The sequence below is a fragment of the Grampus griseus genome, assembly GCF_964374135.1.
Source record: "Grampus griseus genome assembly, chromosome: Y".
Taxonomy (NCBI): Eukaryota; Metazoa; Chordata; class Mammalia; order Artiodactyla; family Delphinidae; genus Grampus; species Grampus griseus.
Genome location: NC_139016.1, coordinates 748,347 through 770,621, shown reverse-complemented (window position 1 = coordinate 770,621; position 22,275 = coordinate 748,347). Strand labels below are relative to the sequence as shown.

The 22,275-nt window shown below is 48.8% G+C and overlaps 1 protein-coding gene across 1 annotated transcript; it reads left to right on the top strand.

Moving 5' to 3' along the window:
- Window positions 1-2,101: 2,101 nt before the first annotated feature.
- Window positions 2,102-21,614, top strand: LOC309817686 (cytokine receptor-like factor 2; the record flags this gene model as incomplete). Its single annotated transcript, XM_082646955.1, has 7 exons — window positions 2,102-2,187; window positions 12,470-12,633; window positions 13,557-13,690; window positions 15,617-15,779; window positions 16,561-16,666; window positions 18,971-19,055; window positions 21,348-21,614. The coding sequence occupies 7 exons, from the start codon at window positions 2,102-2,104 to the stop codon at window positions 21,612-21,614; spliced, it is 1,005 nt and encodes a 334-aa protein (XP_082503081.1).
- Between the last annotated feature and the right edge of the window lie 661 nt (window positions 21,615-22,275).

The window sequence follows — 22,275 nt, the reverse complement described above, 5'->3', positions numbered from 1 at the left end:
GTATGAGTTTCCTGGTACAACTGTAACAAACACCACAGATGGCAAGCAGGTTGGGGGGGATTGGCGGGGGGGGGGGGGCTTACTGTCTGACAGTTCTGGACGCCGGAAGTGCCAAATCAAAGTGTCAGCAGGGTGGGTTCCTTTTGAGGGCCATGAGGGTAAATCTTTTCAACGTCCTCTCTGTTAATTCTAGGAGCCTCGGGGGTTTCTTGGCTTGTAGATGGCCATCTTCTCCCTGTGTCTTTACATGCTCCTCCCTTTGTATGTTTGTTGGCATGCCCAAGGTCCCGTTTAGCAGGACACAAGTCATATTGGATTAGGGCCTACTCAAAATTTCATCTTAACTTGACCATCTGCAAAGACCCTATTTCCAAATAAGGTCATAGGAATAGGTTCTGGGGGTTAGAGCTTCAATATGTATTTAGGGGGAAATTCAATCCACAATAACATCTTTCAGGGACCTTGAGAACCCAGACTGGATGATTCTTCCATGATTCTACCCACCCATCTGTCCATTCATCATTCACCCTTCCAGCCAGCCAGCCAGCCATCCATTCATCCACCCATATGTTCCTCCATTTGTCCCTCTGTCAGCTTTCAGGATTATACACTTTCTGCGTGTCAGACACAGGGTGGACACCATATGCACCCGGGATGTGTAGACACAGACCAACAGAGTCCTACTAAGCCCATCATCATTGCATGACTATGCCAACACGTTACATTTAATTAGGCCTCCACTTAGCTAGTGTTGAACTCGTAATTTCATTTATGAGACTTTATCACATCACACATAAAGACCTTTTCCTTAGCCGAATTGTATTTCCTCGTTCTAGGAGAAGTCCAGGAGAACTGCTCTGGTTCCCCCATTTTTGCCCATGTCATTGGTCACTTCCTCCACCCCTTCCTGGTATTTCTGTGCAAAGCCAGGCTGGGTTTGGGGATAGGTGGGATGGAGCAGGGCAAGACAGGAGGCTGGGATGGGCTACAAAAACGTCAGCTCTTCCAAGACTCACTTGTTTATGAAGGGAACGTTACTCAGCAGAGGCAGGCCCTTGTACTCAACGTTGTAACTCTCTGGCCAAGAACACACCATGCAATTAAGAAGTGAGTTTTCTTTGGCTTGTGGTATAAGTAAGCATTGTGCACTGGTCCATGCTCTACACCGATGGTGTCTGCTGGCCCATCCTCAGACAGAGCTGTTAACGTAACCACATGCGGACAAGGCATCCTTCTCCCAGATCCAGATGCGTAGGCCCCCTGAGTTCCACTCACGCCCCCTCCGAAGCCAATCCCTCCGTTTCCAAGGTTCTGGATCAGTACAGCTGCCCATCTTCAAATCTCTCCTCAAACAAATGAAATAGCAAAGAGCTTCCCACATGGTTCTGTGCTGTAAAAATGCCGCTGTGCTACGTTCATCGCTCCCAGGCCTCTGCTGTCTGCTGAGCGGGGAAACCCTTCCGTCATGCAATAGTTCTCAATACACAGTAAACCCCGACACGCTTTCACTGAGATTAAAGATTGCTTTCGCTGAGAGCAAAGCACGCAGCTCACGGCTTTCAGCTGCCCCCCCCCCCCCAACCCGTGCCTTTTTGACATTACATCCAGCAGCGCCGGGCAGATTCAGGAACAGACCAGTGCCAGAGTAGAGGTGAGAGGTCGTGTCACGCTGCACATTCTGACACGATTCGGTGTGGCAGAAGCTGGACATTTAAGGCTGGTGGAACCAACACTGTGGTTCATTATCATTGCTGCGAACCCATCATATCTTGACTTCATGTAAGAAAGAGCTGTCTTTTATGGAAATCACGTGGAACCTGATCAGACAGAGATCGCTATTGCGGAGAAATCTGGATGGGTGTGAATTCTTTCCAGCTCCTCCCAAGGGGGTTCGTTGTCGCTTGAGTCTGGGCTGGCCCGTGGCTTGCTTTGGCCAATCAAAGACAGCGGAAGTGACCGGACCTTGTGGAATGTTCCATGCAGTCAAGTCTTCCGGTCAGGGAAGGGACCAGTCAGGCTGTCAGCTACTACTCAGTCCAGAGGCCAGGTGTGTGAGCAAAGCTTCTAGAACATTCCCACTCAATCAGTCCTCCCGCTGACGATGGATCCAGCCGACACTGAAGCTTCTGAGCATCTGAGTCCCAACCAGTCTGTGAATCGGGAGACACGACAAGCTGCTGTCCATGGGTGCCTCTGAGCTTTGGGGTGTTTGGGGCTACAGCCACAGGTCACCCAAATCGTTCCCACACGCAGGGGGAGTGGGCAGAACAGAAGAAAGCACAGGAACACTGACGTTTCCAGCTCCATTCACACCCACGTCTTATAACCTCCCTCCTCTTTGCTTTTCTCGCTGCTGACTCACCCTGCACCTCTGATACGGAGAAGAGCGCACGGCACAGTACCCGTTTGTGGCTTTGAGCGCAGAGGGCGGACAGTGGGAAGGAGACGGCGTGCGGTTTGATGTGTCATCTCCACGAGACATGGCCGTGGCCTCCGAGATTCACGTGCAGTTTGTTTCCATTCTGGAATCCAGAAGGGAGGGGACGGCTCGCCTGCCCATTTTCTCCCCCCCCCCCCCCGCCCCGCCCCGCCCAGGTTTATGCGCCCGCGAAGGGCAGGACCAGAGAACACAAAACCTTCCCGCGCAGTTCACCGAGGTAGCACAACCCCGGCCATCATGCTTTTCCCACCGGGTCACCCTTCTCGGAGCGGTCCAGCGTCTCAGAGCCGTAAAACATGGGGGGGACAGCCTGTCACAGTTTTCCAGGGAGTGCGAGAGAGCACCGCGGCTTCCGAGCCTCTCTTTGTGCCTCTTGGGTCCTCCCGAAGGGCAAACACTCTTTCACGTCATTGACCCGGGGAGCTGTGAGAACCCATCTTCGGGGACCACTCATCTCTGTTCCCATAAAATCCTAATCTCACAGGATCCCCATCCCTACTGCAGAAGCACCACGGTGAGGCTTGGCTTTCTTCTCCGACCTCAGAGTGGCCTCCCAGGCCTTTTCTCCCCGTGTGGTCTGCCTGAGTATTTCCTTTTGTAGGTAAAATTTCTGAAATGAACAGTTCCTTCAGGGCAAGGTCTGCTCTGGAAAAGAGCTAGAAGCTCTAGCTGCCCTGGATGGCGGGAAGGAGGGAGCAGTGGGGGGAGATGAAGGGATAAGGGGCCCCCCCACCAAAGGGAAGCTGGGGGATGCCTGGAGCCCTTTGGCTGTCCTGGCTGGGGGCGGGGGGATGGGGGGAGGGGAGCTCCTGGCACCTGGTGGGTGGAGACCAGGGAAGCTGCTCCGCCCCCACAGGGCCCAGGATGCCTCACATCAGAGCGTCGCCCAGCCCCGATGTCAGGAGTGCTGAGGCTGAGAAGCCCTGAGCTAGCATGAGAGGCTTTCTATCAATTATCTATCATCTATCATCTATCTATCTATCTATCATCTACCCACCATCTATCTCACTATCATCTATCTACTTATCTATCATCAATCTGTCATCAAGGTACATGAGTATATATGCATGTCTGTGTCTGTCAATCTATCATCTATCACACTAAGGTGTCCACGTCGTAATCCCTGGGTAGTAGACAGACTAATGTCCCCGAAGATGTCCACGTCCTAATTCCTGGCAACTGCAAATATGTCACCTGACAGGACAAAAGACCTTTTGCAGGGCTTCCCTGGTGGCACGGTGGTTGAGAGTCCGCCTGCCGATGCAGGGGACACAGGTTCGTGCCCCGGTCCGGAAGGATCCCACATGCCGCGGAGTGGCTGGGCCCGTGAGCCATGGCCGCTGAGCCTGCGCGTCCGGAGCCTGTGCTCCGCGACGGGAGAGGCCACAACAGTGAGAGGCCCGCGTACCGCAAAAAAAAAAAAAAAAAAAAAGACCTTTTGCTGATGTGATTCAGAATCTGGAGATGGGGACTTCCGCGGTGGTCCAGTGGTTAAGACTCTGTGCTTTCACTGCAGGGGGCCTGGGTTCAATCCCTGGTCAGGGAACTAAGATCCTGCGAGCCGCCACGGCACGGCCAAAAAAAAGAATCTGGAAATGGAAAGAGTGTCCTGAGTTATCCAGGTGGGCACAAGGGCCCTTACTTGCAAGAAGGAAGCAGAAGGTTCAGAGTCAGAGAAGCAGAGGTTGGTGTCACGTGGGGACATGAGCTGAGGAAGGTGGGCGCCTCTAGAAGCTGGAAAGGCAAGAAGACGGATTCTCCCCGGAGCCTCCGGAAGGAGCCAGCCCTGCCCACACCTGGATTTCAGCCCAGGGACAGCAGTGTTGGACCTCTGACCTCCAGAAGGATGCCCACGGTGGAAGCACCCCTGATCTGGCGCCAGGAAGACCCGAGTCTCAGCCTGCCCTGCAATACGCCACTGGAAGTCATTCGGCCGCTGTCTGCTTCTGGGAAACTGAGTTCTTAACTCTACAATGGAGCAATTGGTGTTTACTCTGCCCATCTCCCGCTGCCCACAGATTCTGTCAGTGCATATCTGTGAAGCGGCTTTGTAGTTTTGACATGATTTTACAAGCACAGTTATCACGGTGGGTGTTATGTTGCGTTAGAGTCACCCACTCCCAGGGGCACATTTGGAGGCAGACATGGGGGCCATAAACTGGCCACTGGGGATCAATCCAGGCTTGCTTCTGTGGGAAAAAGCCCACCTACAAATCTCCCTGGTAACATCTGGGAAACGATTCTCCTTGGGATTCTGCACGTCCCCAAACTTTGTCCTTTATGGATACCATGCTGTCCCCTGCTTGCTTGAGGCCATTGGGAGGGGGACCAAGCGTCCCTGCTTCTGGGTGAGCAGCCAGGAAGCCTCAGCAAGACGAGGGCTGCAGGACCGCGCTTGGACCTCGACCTCCAAACGCAGGATTCTCACAACCCAGCAGAGGGTGAGAATCCTGGGTGCAGATCATATCTGATACTGTTTCAAGTGAGATGTATCCGGCGGGGCTGCAAAAGTGCTCGGCGGGGCTGAAAGAATGATCCTGCACTTTTTTTTTTTGAGAAGAGTCATCTTTTAAAATAAAGCATGGCTGTTTCCTGTAGTCATTTCCCGAGTTTCTTTTCCACATTTTAAAGACGGGGTGACCTGTGTACGATGAGCTGAGGCGCTGACCTTCTGCTCACTGCTTTCTCCTCCTTCAAGCATGAGGCGTATCCTTCTGCCCTGGGCAGCCTCAGCTCTCTTCCTGCTGGGACATCTGATGGCTTCAGAAGAAACGGAGCTGAGTAAGTCAACGCTGGCGAACGTAGCCATTTGTCTGCCTGAAATGCCCTTTCTTTGAACATCTCAGCTCTCTTCTTTTTATGGTGTCTTTTGCAACTGCAGTGTTTTCTTTGTCAAAGTGACAAGGGCTTACACAGGTTCCTGAGTCTCGGGCAAAGCTCCATTTGCCTGTTGCAAAGGACCCACTCTTTTTTTTTTTAATTATTTTTTAAAATTAATTAATTCATTTATTTATGGCTATGTTGGGTCTTCGTTTCTGTGCGAGGGCTTTCTCTAGTTGTGGCAAGCGGGGGCCACTCTTCATCGCAGTGGGTGAGCCTCTCACTATCGCGGCCTCTCTTGTTGCGGAGCGCAGCCTCAGTAGTTGTGGCTCACGGGCCCAGTTGCTCCGCGGCATGTGGGATCCTCCCAGACCAGGGCTCGAACCCGTGTCCCCTGCATCGGCAGGTGGAATCTCAACCACTGCGCCACCAGGGAAGCCCCAGGACCCACTCTTGACTGAGCTCAGGATTAGGTCTGAAGGGAAAAGAATCAATAGAAGAGCTCTTGTCTGCAGAACTGAGAATCTGGGCTGCTTTGCTGTTCTGTCTGCCTCCAAAGAGGTGAAAGGCTTTTGTCTGAATTAACATTTCCCTTCCCGTGGTGAGATCATGCCGCCACAGTGCCCCCAAGAAAGACAAGAGCCTCCCCAGTCACCCGTTGTCCGCGGGTCACCCTTGAATCCCATCCCACGGCTGGCCGCGCCTTCTGAGAACGATGATCAGCGTCACCTTTGCCCTCTGTCCGCAGAGCCTGGTTCCTGGGGCTTTTCCAGAGAATTGTTTCCAGGCTGCATGATCACCTTACAAGCTTTGTCAAAAGGCAGCAACAGGAGGGGGCGGACGGGAGGTATCTGGTCCCCTCTTGCACTAGACAGCTTCGATTTGCTTTCCAGCTCAAGGGAGGCCCGGATGGGAGCAGGTGGTGGCACGTTCGTGACATGTAGCTTCTGAACTGTCCCCAGACATCACCCCGTGCTTGACCGTCCACGTCCGAGCTGGCCTCTCGCCTACCTGGTTTGGAAGGGTCCCTAGGGGCCTTCTTTGCTGCAGCCCCGGGGTTGCAAACTGGGTATCAAGTGGACACAGTGAGGAGGGTGAGAGAGCCTGGGTGTGGGGTGTCCCCAGGGCTGGCACCCACATGATTCCCTAGCTCTGTGTGATGCCCGGTGCTCTGTTTCCACGTGGCCGAACCGAGGACTCCATCTGCCAGCGACAGAAGGCAGAGGGAGGAGAGATTTGGCTGCGATCGGAGCTCCCTGTGGTCACAGATTCCTTGAGACCCATAGCTTCCTTCTGACAGCCCCCCTCTACCTGCCACCACTGCGCACGTGGAGTTTGAGTGAAGAAAGAGCCCTTTAGACCAGTTCTAGATTCTGACCCACTTGAAGCACATCCGTGGGCAGAAGTAGGGGTTAAGGTCGTGGATGCACAGAGGGTCCCACCCGAGGCGGTTCTCATCCCTCTGTGAAGCCGGGCTCACTCAGAACCTTTGTAGGAACTTCCTGGAAAATGCAGAACTTGCTTGACGAAAGGCCTTTGTGGTTTGCCTGCTTTTCTTTTGCCCGAGGTCATCACAGGTGTGTGAACACCTGCGGTCCCACTGGGCACAGTCTTAGAAAAGCCTCGCCCCATCCCACCCGAGGTCCCGGAGCTGCGCAGGGAGGTCCCTCCCGGGCCATTTCCATGCCGTCGATCCATTTTGAACCAACAGATTCAGACTTCACGACTCCATTGGGGATTCAGATCATATTTCCACATAAGGCTACTGTGTTTCTGTTGGGGCTAGTGATAATACGCCTTTGCCCCGAACACGCCTAACCCTCGTGAACGCTTGTGAACCGGCGTCAAAAGAAGCACGAGGAAATCGACACCCAGAGACACCCCCCCACCCCCACCCTTGCCTTGGTGCAGACAACCTTTGTCACCAGGGCTGTCCTGGTACACTTTGCCATTTACACCTTCATCTCTTAAAATTTCCGAATAAGTTCATAATATCCCATAAAATCAGCACACACTTTCTAAGCAACAACGGGTCCTGCTGGCCCTGAGCTCTCTCCGTTCGGGAGCCGACATTCAGGTGGGAACAGTGAAGTCACAGGAATGAGATGGTATCTCTCAGGGGCAATGGTGCCACCAGGATGGTTAACCACCGATGGCCCAGGTTGGCGGTAATTTCTGGAGAGATGGAGGTGTTTCTGATGGTACTGGAGAAATAGAATCAAAACTGGCATTTCTCGCCAACCCAGAATTCTTCTAGACCAAGGTAGAGATAAGAGAGACACGGTTTCCTGACTGAACAAGCATTGAACAAGCCTGCGCTCTGATGCACATGCCTTTTGAGAAAGAGGTTGACAGGACACAAACCCTCTTCTAGAGCAAGGTGGACACCAGCCACTGCACCCGCATTCTCAAACGGGAGGACGTCCCGGCACCATTTGTAACCATAATTCTTCCTAAACTCACCTTCCAGGTGGAGGGACCACCTGGGTCAGATCACTGGCTTTCTCCAAGGGAAAAATGAACTCCTGTCTTTATGACTGAAGGTGCTTTTACGACCTGGAGCCAGACTCTTAGCCCCTCACGGAAATGGGGCTCCACACCGTTCATGTTTGCTCTTCAAGGAGTTGGCTCCCTTGAGAAGGTTGTGCCTAGGTCCCGAATCTGGAAAAAGCTCACTAACTTCGAAAAGTCTCTACATATATTTCAGAGGGATGAAGAAAAAACGTACACATTTTATTTATTTATTTTTAATATATTATGAGGGCTTCCCTGGTGGCGCAGTGGTTGAGAGTCCGCCTGCCGATGCAGGGGACACGGGTTCGTGCCCCGGTCCAGCAAGATCCCACAGGCCACGGAGCGGCTGGGCCCGTGAGCCATGGCCACTGAGCCTGCGCGTCCAGAGCCTGTGCTCCGCAACGGGAGAGGCCAGAACAGTGAGAGGTCCGCGTACGGCAAAAAAACAAAACAAAACAAAAAACATATATATACATATATATATATACACATATATATATATGTGTATATATATATATATATATACATATATATGTGTGTATATATATATATATATATATATATATGTATATATATATATATATATATACATAATGAGTTTTGGGACTGCCCTGGTGGCGCAGTGGTTAAGAACCCACCTGCCAGTGCAGGGCACACGGATTTGAGCCCTGGTCCAGGAGGATCCCACATGCCGTGGAGCAACTAAGCCCGTGTGCCACAACTACTGAAGCCTGTGTCCCTAGAGCCCGTGCTCCGCAGCAAGAGAAGTCACCACAGTGAGAAGCCCGTGCACTGGAATCCAGTGTAGCCGCCACTCGCCGCAACTAGAGAAGCCCGCGTGCAGCTACGATGACCCAACGCAGCCAATAAATAAATAAAACAAATAAATAAATAAATTTATAAAAAATATATATTATGAGTTTTAAAATTGAGATAGAGTTGATTTATAATATTATATATGTTTCAGGTATACAACATAGGGATTCATAATTTTTTAAAAATTATACTCCATGTAGAGTTATTATGAAATATTGGCTATATCCCCTGTGTTATACAATATATCCTTGTAGCTTATTTATTTTCTATGTAATAGTTTGTACCTCTTAATCCTCTACCCCTATCTTGCCACTCGCCCCCTTCCCTCTCCCCACTTGTAACCGCTAGTTTGTTTTTGTATCTGTGAGTCTGCTTCTGTTTTGTTACATTCACTAGTTTGTGTCATATTTTAGATCCCACATTTAAGTGATATCATGTGATATTTGTCTTTCTCTGGCTTACTTCACTCAGTATGATCAGCTCTAGGTCCATCCATGTTGCTGCCAATGGCATTATTTCCTTCTTTTTTATGGCTGAGTGGTATTCCACTGTACATATGCACCACATCTTCTTTGTCCATTCCTCTGTTGATGGACGTTTAAGTTGCTTCCATGTTTTGGCTATTGCAAGTAGTGCTGCTATGAACATTGGCGTGCATGTGTCTTTTCAAATTAGAGTTTTTGTTTTTTTGCGATAAATGCCCAGGAGTGGAATCACTGGTTTCTATGGCAGCTCTATTTTTATCTTTTAGAGAAACTGCCGTAGTGTTTTCCACAGTGGCTGCACCAATTTGCATCCCTACCAACAGTGTACCAGGGCTTCCTTTTCTCCACACCCTCACCAACATTTATTATTTGTGGTCTTTTTGATGATGGCCATTCTGACAGGTGTGGAGCCTAAGTAGCGTGTAAAGCAAACATTGAAGGACTCACTTGACCTTGAGCTTTTCCTCGACTCGTCATGTGTGGTGTTCTGAGTAAGACAGTGACTTTGGTGGATGGGGGACAGTGTCCAGTTCCTCTCTGTGTGCCCACAAAACATGGTGCCTCTGGACACACAGTCAGCACTCACCGTTTACTCTTCACACTAACCGGTAATCATTACCTCTTGCCAACGAGAGAAGAAAGTCCGCTGTAATCTTGCACTGACTGTTGTCTCTCAAAGTGATTGAGTTTTCTCACCGACCTTCATAGATCCTGCAGTCTTACTGACATAAGTCATGACCGGTTTGTTTGTGAGAATCTTGGTTTTCTCTGTCCCTTTAAAGCACTCTATCATTCTTGTATTATAAGTATGAAACACGTAACAGACTCTGGACACATAGTAAGAATATAAAATATCTTGTTGATAATTACAGATAGATGACATAGGTAACAGATAGATGATGACAAGATAGATGATAGGTAGATAGACGATATAGATGTTAGATACATAAATAGATAGTAGATAAATAATAGCTAGATGATGATGGATAGATACATAGATAGATAATAGAGATAGATAATAGAGGTAGATAGATAGATGGATAGATAGATATAGATATCATGTTGAAATGATAATATTCTGGATATATAGGGTTAAATAAAATATATCATCAAATTTTTTTAAAAAGCACTATATCATTCTTATAACATGAGTGCTGACATCATTTTACAAATTTCAAGCTCTTTCCAGCATCGCCTCGAAGTCTACTCTATGTGTGTCTTTTTACCCAGGAGAAACATTGCAGCTTCAAATCATCAACTTCAATTTCGAAACTGTGAAGGTTACATGGAACGCGAGTGAATACCCCGGGACTAATTTGACATTCCTCCAAAAGTAAGTGCCCTGAGGAAGGGAAAACCATGCCCATGGCTAAAATATTTCCTCTTCTAAGATGTCAACAGCTGGGAGGCCCAGGACGCGAGCGTGTGAAGGATCAGAAGGTGCAAGTGTGCATGTGTGTGCTCTCTAGCTCTCAGGCCTCACCACAGCTGTAGCCACAGCTTCCAGACCTTCTAACGGAGTGATGACTGACTCATGCTCGAAACCACCTAGATTCTTTTTTTTTTAAATAGATATTTGATTATATCTTTTTTCTTTTTTTTAATGAATGAATTAATTTATGTTTGGCTGCGTTGGGTCTTCCTTGCTGCGCACAGGCTTCCTCTAGTTGCGGCGAGCAGGGGCTACTCTTTGTTGCGGTGCGCGGGCTTCTCATTGCGGTGGCTTCTCTTGTTGCAGAGCACGGGCTCTAGGCATGTGGGCTTCAGTAGTTGTGGTTCGCGGGCTCTAGAGCGCAGGCTCAGTAGTTGTGGCGCACGGGCTTAGTTGCTCCGGGGCATGTGGGATCTTCCCGGACCAGGGCTCGAACCCGTGTCCCCTGCATTGGTAGGCAGATTCTTAACCACAAGGGAAGTCCCGCATCCATTTCTTTAATCATAAAGGAGATAATTCTTCGTCTCATCACTGCTTGGGTTTGAGATCTTAAGGATGGAGTATAAGCTGGTCTCACACTCAGTCCTATAGGCTTCTTCTTAATATTGCAGGGAAGCCTCAAAGATAAACCCAATCTTGGGACATCCCTATTAAAAATGTCTCCTGGAAGAGATAGTTAGGGAGTTTGGGATTGACATGTACACACTGCTACATTTAAAAAGGATAACCAGGGACTTCCCTGGTGGCGCAGTGGTTAAGAATCCGCCTGCCAATGCAGGGGACACGGGTTTGAGCCCTGGTCCAGGAAGATCCCACATGCCCCGGAGCAACTAAGCCTGTGCGCCACAACTACTGAGCCTGCGCTCTAGAGCCCGCGAGCCACAATTACTGAGCTCGTGAGCCGCAACTACTGAAGCCCACGTGCCTAGAGCCCGTGCTCCACAACAAGAGAAGCCACTGCAATGAGAAGCCCGCACACCGCAACGAAGAGTAGCCCCCGCTCACCGCAACTAGAGAAAAGCCCACGCGCAGCAACAAAGACCCAGTGCAGCCAAAAGTAAATAAATAAATTTTATCTTTAAAAAAATGATAACCAACAAGGACCTACTGTATAATACAGGGAAGTCTGCTCAATGTTATGTGGCAGCCTGGATGGGAGGGGAGACTGGATACATGTATATGCGTGGCTGATTCACTTTGCTGTGCACCTGAAGCTATCACAACACTGTTAATCAGCTCTACTCCAATAGAAAATAAAAATGCCTCTTTGAGTCAAGGGCTGGGTTACTCTGCAGGTCAATTACTTTCCTAGGGCTGCCGCAACAAAGTACCCAAAACTGGGCAGCTTAAAACAAGGAAAATTCATCCTCCCCCATCCTGGAGACCAGATGTCTGAGGTCAAGGTGTCCCAGGACCGCGCTCCCTCCTGAGGCTCCAGGGGAGGCTCCTTCCTGCCCCTTCCAGCTTCCGGGGGCTCCAGGCGTCCCTGGGCTTGTGGCTGCATCCCTCCCGTCTCTGCCTCTGTCTTCCCGGGGCTTCTCCTCTGTGTCTGTGTCTCTCGTCTTCTGTCTCTTAGAAGGACCCTGTCATGGGGTGTAGGGCCACCATCATCCAGGAGGACCTCATCTCAGACCCCTCACTTCATCACCTCTGCAAAGATCCTATTTCCTAATGAGGTCCTGTTCCCAGGTTCCGGGGTTAGTATCGATACGTAGGCATGCCATTTGGAGGGCCACAATTCGAGCCCTACAAGATCCATTCAAGGGGGGTAAACATTTGAGAGAGGGGTACTTTTCTGTTTCGACAGGTCTTGCTGTAGTTTTGTAAGGGGAGGGGGTCATTGAAGCGAGTGACGTGGTACCCAATCTGAGTCAGTGACAGAGTCATGGAGCGAAGGAACGGCCCTTAAGTTGTTATTTTTAAGATGCTACATAGCTGAATTTTTCTCCTTTTAAATCACAGGTTAAGCAGCAATGAGGCCTACAGACCGTGCTCCAAGTACACCCTTCAACAAGGTTACACTGCCGGGTGCCTCTTGGAAGTAGAGAAAGATGAAGTTGTATATTTTTCCATCAGGAATGGAACACACCCTCTTCTCAGCAAGAGTCTGTGGATCAGCAGTTACCGTACGTGCTTTAGTACCTTGAGGGTTGACTGTCCATGTTGGATTAGGATACATCGTACAAAGGTAGTGAAACCCTCTCTCCAAAGATTCATGTTTTGGTCTGGATTTCTGTGAGGCAGAGTTTCTTTTTTTCCCCCCCTGTTTTGAGGGATGGGATGTCACAGGTCCATCTCAGAATCCCATGAGAGCTATGGACCCCCTCCTGAAAACAACCCCTCATAGACATTGTATAAGTCTCCTCGGGCTGCCATAAAAAATGATCAGAAATTGGGTTGCTTAAAGTAAACATTATCTTCCAGTTCTGGACACCAGAAATTCTACAGTCGAGATGTGGGTGGGGTTGGTTCCTTCTGGAAGTTCTGAGGGAGAATCTGTCCAAGCCTCTCCCAATTCTTGGGAGCTGCTCGTAACCTTGGGCGTCCCTGGGCTTGGGGCCGCCTCCTCCCGTCTCTGCATCCGTCTTCATGTGGCTTCTCCTCTGTGTCTGTGTCTCTTCTCTTCTGATAAGGATGCCAGTCATACTGGATTAGGGTTCACGCTACTCCAGGATGACCTCATCTTATCTTAAACAATTACACCTGTAATGATCCTCTTCCCAAAGATTCTGAGGTGCTAGGGTCCAGGACTTCAAAGTGTCTTTTTCTGGTGGGACACAATTCATCCCATAACAGATACAGAAAAGATTTTCAAGCAATTTCAGAGAGCTCTTTCCACGAGACACCTAAGGGTCCTTGGAGAGCTAGCTAAAAATTCTATTTTTAATGTACTAAAGACAAGGAAACCCCACATCTCATAAGGTATCAGAGGAAGGATTGGAACAGTCAGAGGAAAGTGAATCCAAGCCCAGCTACCACTGTAATTTCAGAGATGTGGAATGTTTATCTTGGCAGAGGCGTTAGTCATTGTGCTATTTCTCCTTCTTAGTGAAACCCAGATCCCTGAGTGATCTGAGCTTCCAGTGGCATCAGGGAGCAGTGACAGTGACTTGCTCTGACCTGTGGTACAAAGATCTCGTGTATGAAATCCAGCACAAGAGCACCTTTGACGCCGAGTGGCAGGTGAGGGCAGGGACGTCTTCTCGGGCCAGGTGTACGTAAGTATCCCCAAGATGCGAACAGTGGAGAAGCTGGAGAGACACAGAGACAAAGATACTGAGATTGATTTTAAGGACTTGGTCATGTGATTGTGGAGCCCAGTGTATGTGACAGAAGCAGGGGGCACTCATCCAAAAAGGGAGAAGACGGACAAATGGCTGGAATCAGTAGAATAGAATCACTACTCATCAAAGAAATACACATTAAAATAGAGGGATACTTGGCTTCCCTGGTGGCGCAGTGGTTAAGAATCCGCCTGCCAATGCAGGGAATATGGGATCGAGCCCAGGTCAGGGAAGATCCCACGTGCCATGGAGCAACTAAGCCCGGGAGCCACAACTACTGAGCCCACGTGCCGCATCTACTGAAGCCCACGTGCCTAGAGCCCGTGCTCCGCAACAAGAGAAGCCACCGCAATGAGAAGCCCGCCCACCACAACAAAGAGTAGCCCCCACTCACCGCAACTAGAGGAAGCCCGTGCGTAGCAACGAAGACCCAACACAGCCAAAAATAAATAATATAAATAAATTAAAATTAAAAAAAAATAGAGGGATACTGGAGTTCTCCTAAATAGCTGATCATAAAATGTGATCATTTTTAATGATGTTGAACACCAGGAAACTTTAAGACCTCCGTCCTTGTTGTGATCAATTAATTCCCTTTGCAGAAATCAATCCTCAGGGAATAATTCAAAATGTGGATGAGGCTGTATACACGAAGACGTCTATCGAAGCATTATCTACAATAAATACATGGACTTAGGGACCACCTATGTGGCATACAGCAGGTGAATAGTCAAACAAATTATGGTGCATTTATAATAAAATATTTAAGAGCCATCAAAAGGTATTTTGAAGAATATTTAGTGATAAGAAGCAATGTGTACATTAAATATTGTGTTCAATGAATACCGTACCCCCGGAAGGAGAGAAATGATATCAATTTGTTAATGGTGATTGTATTTTGGAGCTAGGATAAAGACGGGTTTTAAGTGTCTTATTTTGCCTTTGTGTGTGTGTATGTGTGTGTGTGTGTGTGTGTGTGTGTGTGTGTGTGTGTGTGTTTTCTAAAGTCTCAAATGTAAGCATGCATTACTTTTCTTTCTTTTTAAATTAATTAATTAATTTATTTTGGGGCTGTGTTGGGTCTTTGTTGCTGCGTGCGGGGTTTCTCTAGTTGCGGCGAGCGGAGGCTACTCTTTGTTGCGGTGCACGGGCTTCTCATTGCGGTGGCTTCTCTTGTTGCGGAGCATGGGCTCTAGGCGCACGGGTTTCAGTAGTTGTGGCACGTGGGCTCAGTAGTTGTGGCTTGCGGGCTCTAGAGCGCAGGCTCAGTAGCTGTGGCGCACGGGCTTAGTTGCTCCGTGGCATGTGGGATCTTCCCAGACCAGGGCTCGAACCCATGTCCCCTGCATTGGCAGGCGGATTCTTAACCACTGTGCCACCAGGGAAGCCACAGCATACATTACTTTTATATTCATAAAAAAAGTTACTTGGGAAATATAGCCAATATTTTATAATAACTGTAAATGAAGTCTAACCCTTAAAAATTGTGAACCACTATATTGTACACCCGTAACATATAATACTGTACAGCAACTATACTTCTATTTTAAAAAATTACTTTTTTTTTTAAAAGAAAGAACTTAGTAATTCTTCAAAAGCGTCTGTCATCATGTTTGTCATAACGAATTTTTTTTCCTTTTTGGAGGGAGGTGTAGAGGTGCTGCCACATTTGTTTTTGCTGCTGTTTGGAGGATAAATATCTGGGCAGAGAGAGGAAGTGAAACAAGAGAGGGAAATCCTGCAAGAGGGAATCTTGTGTGAATCCCTGGTAGAAGATGAAAAGTCTGGGTCAATCATGGGTCATCGTGTCTGTTTTTCCCTCTAGTCCAAGGAGGCAAAAACCTGCAATGTCACGCTCGACAGTTTGGATGATGAGAAGTGTTATTTCTTTCGGGCCAGAGTGAAAACGCTGGAGTCCAGCTACGGCTCTGACACATACCCAAGTGACTGGTCAGAGGTGATACGCCAGCAGAGGGGCAAGCTAACAGGTAATGTCACACAGCATCGCTGCACAACATGGTCCAGCACCCTACGTTGGGGGGAGGGTGGAATGGGGCACCTGAAAACACGGATGACCCCAAGTCCTGCTCCAGAGGTCACGGTGGAAGAATTCCTCTTCTAGATTCCATCATTATTGGACTAATTTTCATTTTTATTTCATAGCAAGAATAATGTGTCATTTATGAATGTGGTTCCATGGATATAGATACAGATGCATAGAGAGATCTATAGATAAATAGGTGATAGATGGATAGATTGATAGATGATAGATGATGATAGATAGATGACAGATATAAATAGGTGATAGATAGATGACATATATAGATAGATAGACATAGATGGATGATAGGTGATAGATAGCTAGATAGATGGATAGGTAAGTAGACAGATATATATCGTAGATAGATAAGTAGATAGGCAGGTAGGTAAATAGATAGATGATAGATGATAGATAGATAGATGATAGACAGATAGGTAGATAGATGATAGATAGATAGATAGATGATATAGATATGGATAGACCAAAGAAAGCCCTGATATCCTCAAATACCCCTGGCAGTGAGTTAAATATACACTCCCTCCTTCCTGATGTTTGCCTGTCCAGTGTCACCATCTCTCTTTCCAGGACATTTCACACCAAAATCAAGATTTGCTGACCCTGACATTTACAGAGGAAAAAACAATGTGGGTGGCTGGGTTTGGAGTGTGATCTAGTATTATGTTGAAATTATCTTGATAACTTACAGCCCTCATTCTGTTTTGCTTTAGATTTGTGCCAGGAAAAGAGCCTTTTCCCAAATTTTATTTTATTTGCTGGCATGGTCACCTTCCTGATAGCCTCCCTTCTCCTTCTGCCTTTATGGAAACTACGGAGGTAAGGATGACCCTGACAGAATCCTCAGACACATGGGCTTTGGTTCCAATATGTCCCTGAACTGGGGGGGAAAAAAAGAATTGTCTGATATGATTATTTAGCTGAATATCACTTTCTCTATAATACACACTTTGCCAGTGGTATATGACAAGAAAATTGAGAGGGAAATAATGCCAAAGGTGCAGAGATATCTGCAGAATTCATTGACAAATATTCTCTTGGAGACAGTAGGATATAAGAATGCTCATTCCTATGAGAGCGTTACCTTGCTTCAAACACACGCCCCATTGAGCTGTGTCCTCCTGTCATGTTACAATGACAGGTACTTAAAACACTTTTAATTTTTATTGAGATTTATTAAATGAGACAATTTGGTGAGTGAGGTGAGAAGAACTGGACAAGAAGAAAGCTTGTCTGCTTTGTAAATCCATTTACAGATACAGCAAAACAATATTCTTTGAGACCATAGAAAGCATTTCAAAAATATGATATTAAATATTTCTCCCCATTAACCTTCCGTGCAATAATTTAACAACCGCTATTTCCATCTTTCTTTAAACGTACTTGTGCCCGGGCCTTTTACTTCTTGATGATGTTTGAAGGCACTGATGCCCAGGGCCGTGGGTGCCATCTTTGTTTCTTAGGATGAGGTTTCCATAGCAACGACTGGAGTGATGCATAGAGAAACGTGGACCGCCATTCTGGACAACTCAGGCTGGGACTGAGCTAGGCTAAGTTAGACAAGTTCAAGGACGTCCCGTCATGGTTGGATACAGCTTCTCTTGATTCTTGCAAATCGCCCCATTTTTTCTTCAGTCTGCTCTTCTCTCTTTGACCAGCTCAAACAGATGCCTGCAATATGGTTCTCTGCAAGGGAGTAGATGAAGCAATCAGATAAGCGTGTTGACAGGTGACATGTCTGATGTTTTTAATACAAAACTGAAATCATCCCTGAGGGAATCTGAGGGGTACACTTCTTGGAAAAAACTAACACTTGTCCTGTCTTCAAGGAAGTCCCTGTTCACGACGAGTGGTGAAATCAACTATTATTTTCCTGGGGTTGCCATAACAAAGCACCCCAGACGGGGGGGGGGGCTCAAACAACAGACGTTTATTTCTCCCAGTACTGGAGGCTTGAATCTGAGGTCCAGGTGCGGGCAGGGCTGGTTCCTCCTGAGGCTTCTCTCTCCTGGGTGTGTAGACGGCCCTCTCCTCTCTGTGTCCTCACACGGTTGTCCCTCTCTGTGCATCTGTGTACTAATCTCCTCTTCTTTTAAGGACACCAGTCACACAGGGTTAGCATCTTATTAGATGAAAACCTCTTAGGTTCTGTAACTGGGGGCCTGCGAATTAAACTGACCAAAGACAGAGTAACGTAAGAAAATGCATGTTTCTTTACTGATGTAATGTTCTTAAGCATGTGGAGATTCGTAGAAAGGAAGTGAACACCTAACAAGGCAGTTAATTCGGGGGCTTCTGTACCATTTTAACAAAAGGTGATAATTTGTGGAGAAGTGGAAAAGGAAGACAAATGAAAAGGGAGTTTGAATGTGGGTAACTAGTGGGAGGGTGACTAAGAAATGTGTGGGGGAAACTACAGGCAGATAAACGTTGTCTGTGTGGAAGCATCTTGGTGCCTCTCAGTGACTCGTCCATTTCCAGGTAAAGGGGGGGGGCACCTTTACAAATGGAATTTTTTTTTTTTTTGTAAAGAGGGAAATTTGTGGTCTGCTTTTAGGTGGGTGGGGGAGGGCAGAGGGCTTCTCCTACCTCTGCTGTTTCTCAAGTGCCTTCACCTCCAAATACACAATATCCCCAAGTGGCATATTTTGGGGTGGTGTATCCAGTTCACATTCATACCCCATGTCTATGACCTCATTTCACCTTAATTACCTCCTAAGAAGTACGACCTCCAGATACGGTCAGATTGAGGGGTTAGGGTTTCAAGTTATGAATTTGGGGAGGTGGGGACACAATTCAGTCCACAGTGTCAACAGAAGTAGTGATTCCTGGGTAATAAGAATTGCTCTTTGGCAGAGACGGGCTCCACGCCCCTAATATCACATTCTTGGTGAGGGCTTCTCGTGGATGCTGGGAGCAGGGTACCTGCGAGGGTAGGAGCGGGGCACATGTTTTGAAATTGGGGTCGCAGTTCCGCCAAGGTGTGCAGCCTCTGGGGTCACAGTCTGCAGCCATCCCGGGCCCCTCATGGCGGGGCGGTGGGTGGGGTCTGTCCGCCTGGACGTCCACAGCCCTGCTCAGGGGCGCCAGCCTGTCTGACCAGACCCTCCATGTCCATTTCAGGGTTAAGAAGGTTCTCATGCCCAGCGTGCCGGATCCCAGATTCACCTTCTCGGGGCTCTTTGAGTCTCACCAAGGTAACTTCCAGGTAAGCGTCATGTCCTTGGGCCTGAGAAACAGGCTTGCTTTGTGCCGTCCTGCTACCCCCCTGTGCACCACGTAAAATCCCGCTTCTATTCCAGCAGCCTCTTTAAATGCCTGGGAGCCCTTTTGCATTTGAAAGCAGCAGCACGTTCTTTTCTCTTTGGGTCAGAGAGAGCAGATCCAAGGGCCTCCGAGGGTGGCTTCTCTTGAAATCAGCCCCGGAGATCAGTGGCCCCCACTACGGGATTTTCCAGCCTAATCACTTTCTGATCTTATCAGGAAGTTGTGTTCTTAATCTGTTCTCTCTGCAGAGCTGACAACAAAACCTACACTTCCTTTTTCAAACTTTATGGTTGTTGTTTCATTCACACGACAAATGCTTAAGGAGTTGGGAGGAATGAGACGGAGGGAATCAGCACCGCGTCCCCAGGAGATTGCCAGCAGTGGACACTCAGGCGTAGACTTTACGGGACCATGGGATCAGAGTTATGCCAGTTCCCTGCGGCTGCCACAAACGGCGGGGTTCAAAACATCACACATTCATCCTCCCCCATCCTGGAGACCAGATGTCTGAGGTCCAGGTGTCCCAGGGCCGCGCTCCCTCCAGAGGCTCCAGGGGAGGGTCCTTTCTGCCCCTTCCAGCTTCTGGGGGCTCCAGGCGTCCCTGAGCTTGTGGCCGCCTCCCTCCCGTCTCTGCCTTTGTCTTGGGGCTTCTCCTCTGTGTCTGTGTCTCTCCTCTTCTGTCTCTTAGAAGGACCCTGTCATTGGATGTAGGGCCACCCTCCTCCAGGAGGACCTCGTCTCAGACCCTTCACTTCATCACATCTGCAAGGACCCTATTTCCAAATAAAGTCCCATTCCCAGGTTCTGAGGGTTAGCACTGGGGCATATCTTTATTTTGGAAGGGATGCACTATTTAACCTTCCAGAGGAGCAAGAAGGTGAATTTTAAAACTACTTATAGGTGTAGGAGAGGGAAAGAAATGGAAAGAAAACCCACAAAAACATGCCTCTATCCTGCTAAGTTCTGTCCCTGATACCTGCAAATTAAATGGACCAAAAAAAAAAAAAAAGATTAAGAAGAGAAAAGGTTTATTTTGTATGCACATGAAAACAAGTGAAAACAAAGGGTGATAGAGTGTGGAGGAGACACCAAGTAAAAGAAAAGGGGTTGGGGACTTGGGGGTGGCAGGCAAGATATGAGAAGGTGACTAGGAAATGCATGAGAAATAAGGGTTCTTTAGTAAGATTTTATGCGGACTCAAGTTCTCCCAGGTGCTAAGTGTTGTCTCTGGAGTTGGAAGGGTCAGGGTGACCTTTTACAAACGTACATTTCCTTGCCAAAAGGGACAGTTACGCCCTGCTTCTAGGGAGGATAAACGGAGAGCAAAGAATCCTCTCTGCAGCGGTGCATTCTCCATTGCCTGCAGCTGAAAAAGCGGCATATTTAGGGGTGTCCCAGTTCCTTTCAAGGGAGAAGAGAGGGGGTTACAGCAGAGGTTAGGGGGAAACCTGAAGCTTTTCAATACTTGGGGCTAGAAGAAGGGGGTGGGGGAGGCTGGGCCGGGGAAGGGAGATGCTATAGGGAACAGAGGAGTCACCCGGTGGAATACGGTCCCCTGGAGCACCGTATTCCAGATGTGCTCCCAGCCAGCATCAGGAAATCCCAGGGCACCTGTTAGGATTCAGCATCTGGGCCCCCTGGACCTGCTGAGTGACAGTCCTCCTTCTGAAAAGTCACTCCCATCTCAGAGAACATACCTGCGGGGTGGGGGCGCGGGGAGGAATCTGTGTTTCCTGTTTTGGGTTCCGGAAAAGCCCCTCAGGCGGTCCTCATGTGTGAGGAGTGACCACAGGCCAGCCGCTTTGAGGCTGATGACAAAAGGCAGGTCTGGGGCTTCCCTGGTGGCGCAGTGGTTGAGAGTCCGCCTGCCGATGGAGGGGACACGGATCCGTGCCCCGGTCCGGGAAGATCCCACGTGCCGCGGAGCGGCTGGGCCCGTGAGCCATGGCCGCTGAGCCTGCGCGTCCGGAGCCTGTGCTCCGCAACGGGAGAGGCCGCAGCAGTGAGAAGCCCGCGTACCGCAAAAAAAAAAAAAAAAAAAAAAAAAAAAAAAAAAAAAAAAGGCGGGTCTGAAACCACAAGCTCTATGCCAAGATACTAAACATGAGAGCTTTTTTGTTCTGCTGGGGGTGGCATCACCTCCGGAGGGAGGCTGCCAGGGTCCCGGGGATGCACGGGCCCCGAGGGGAGGGGTTTGCCGCACGGAGCCTGAGTCAGTGTTTCATCCTGGCAGGAGTGGATCAAGGACACGCAGAACGTGGCTCATGTGAATAAGATGGAAGACGGGGAGTGGGAGTCTCTCCCGGAAGAGGCCGTGGTGGTCCAGCTGGCCGAGATGCCCAAGACAGTGGTGACGAGCCCTGTGTACCGGCAGACAGCGGAGGAAGAGGCCACCGGGGAGCCCGGCCAGCTCCCTCGCCAGCCCCCCCAGGGCGGCGAGGTGGTCTCTCTCGGGGATGTTACGTTTGTGATGAGTGACAACTCATACGTGATGTTCTGAGGGGGTGCAAACTCAAAAGCCAACATCAAAATCTACGTTAACATTGTAGGAACCCAGGACAGCATCTCGGGGCTAAAAACCGCTGTGAAGGGAACTCCCCAGAACCGAGGATGCTGGTGTCTGGGGTCACCCAACATCCCACCCATCTAACCAATGCATCCCATGCATGTCGATATCCAAGGGCTTGAAGGCGGATTCCCTATAGGCGGCAGACCGTTGGTTGGGCTTGTTCTTGCTGTCACCTGGCACATTGTCACGGTTCACTTAAATCGTAAGGAAGGACAGCCCGCGGCCTGAGCCCACCTTCCTTCGCACGTGCCCACCCAGTCCTGCCCTTTCGCCATTACTGCTCGCACCTGAGTGGTTCCTCAGGTCTTTTGCTACGCGGCACCTGTACCCAGCAGGTGAGGCACGGCACCCCCAGGTACAAAAGGGATTCTGCGTTACCAACCACAACCAGCCACCCAGCTCTTGATCCAAAAGGGAAAAACCCTCTTTGCAAGCATTGAGGCATTTTACTAAGCAGACTGTTTTAATTCCTGAGTCCACACTCAGGACATCACTCCTAAGAGACATTTGAATGTAAAAACCCTGCATGAGCATTTGAGACATTCCCCGCTGAGTGTGCATTATTATTATTTTTTTTTATATTGAAATAAAA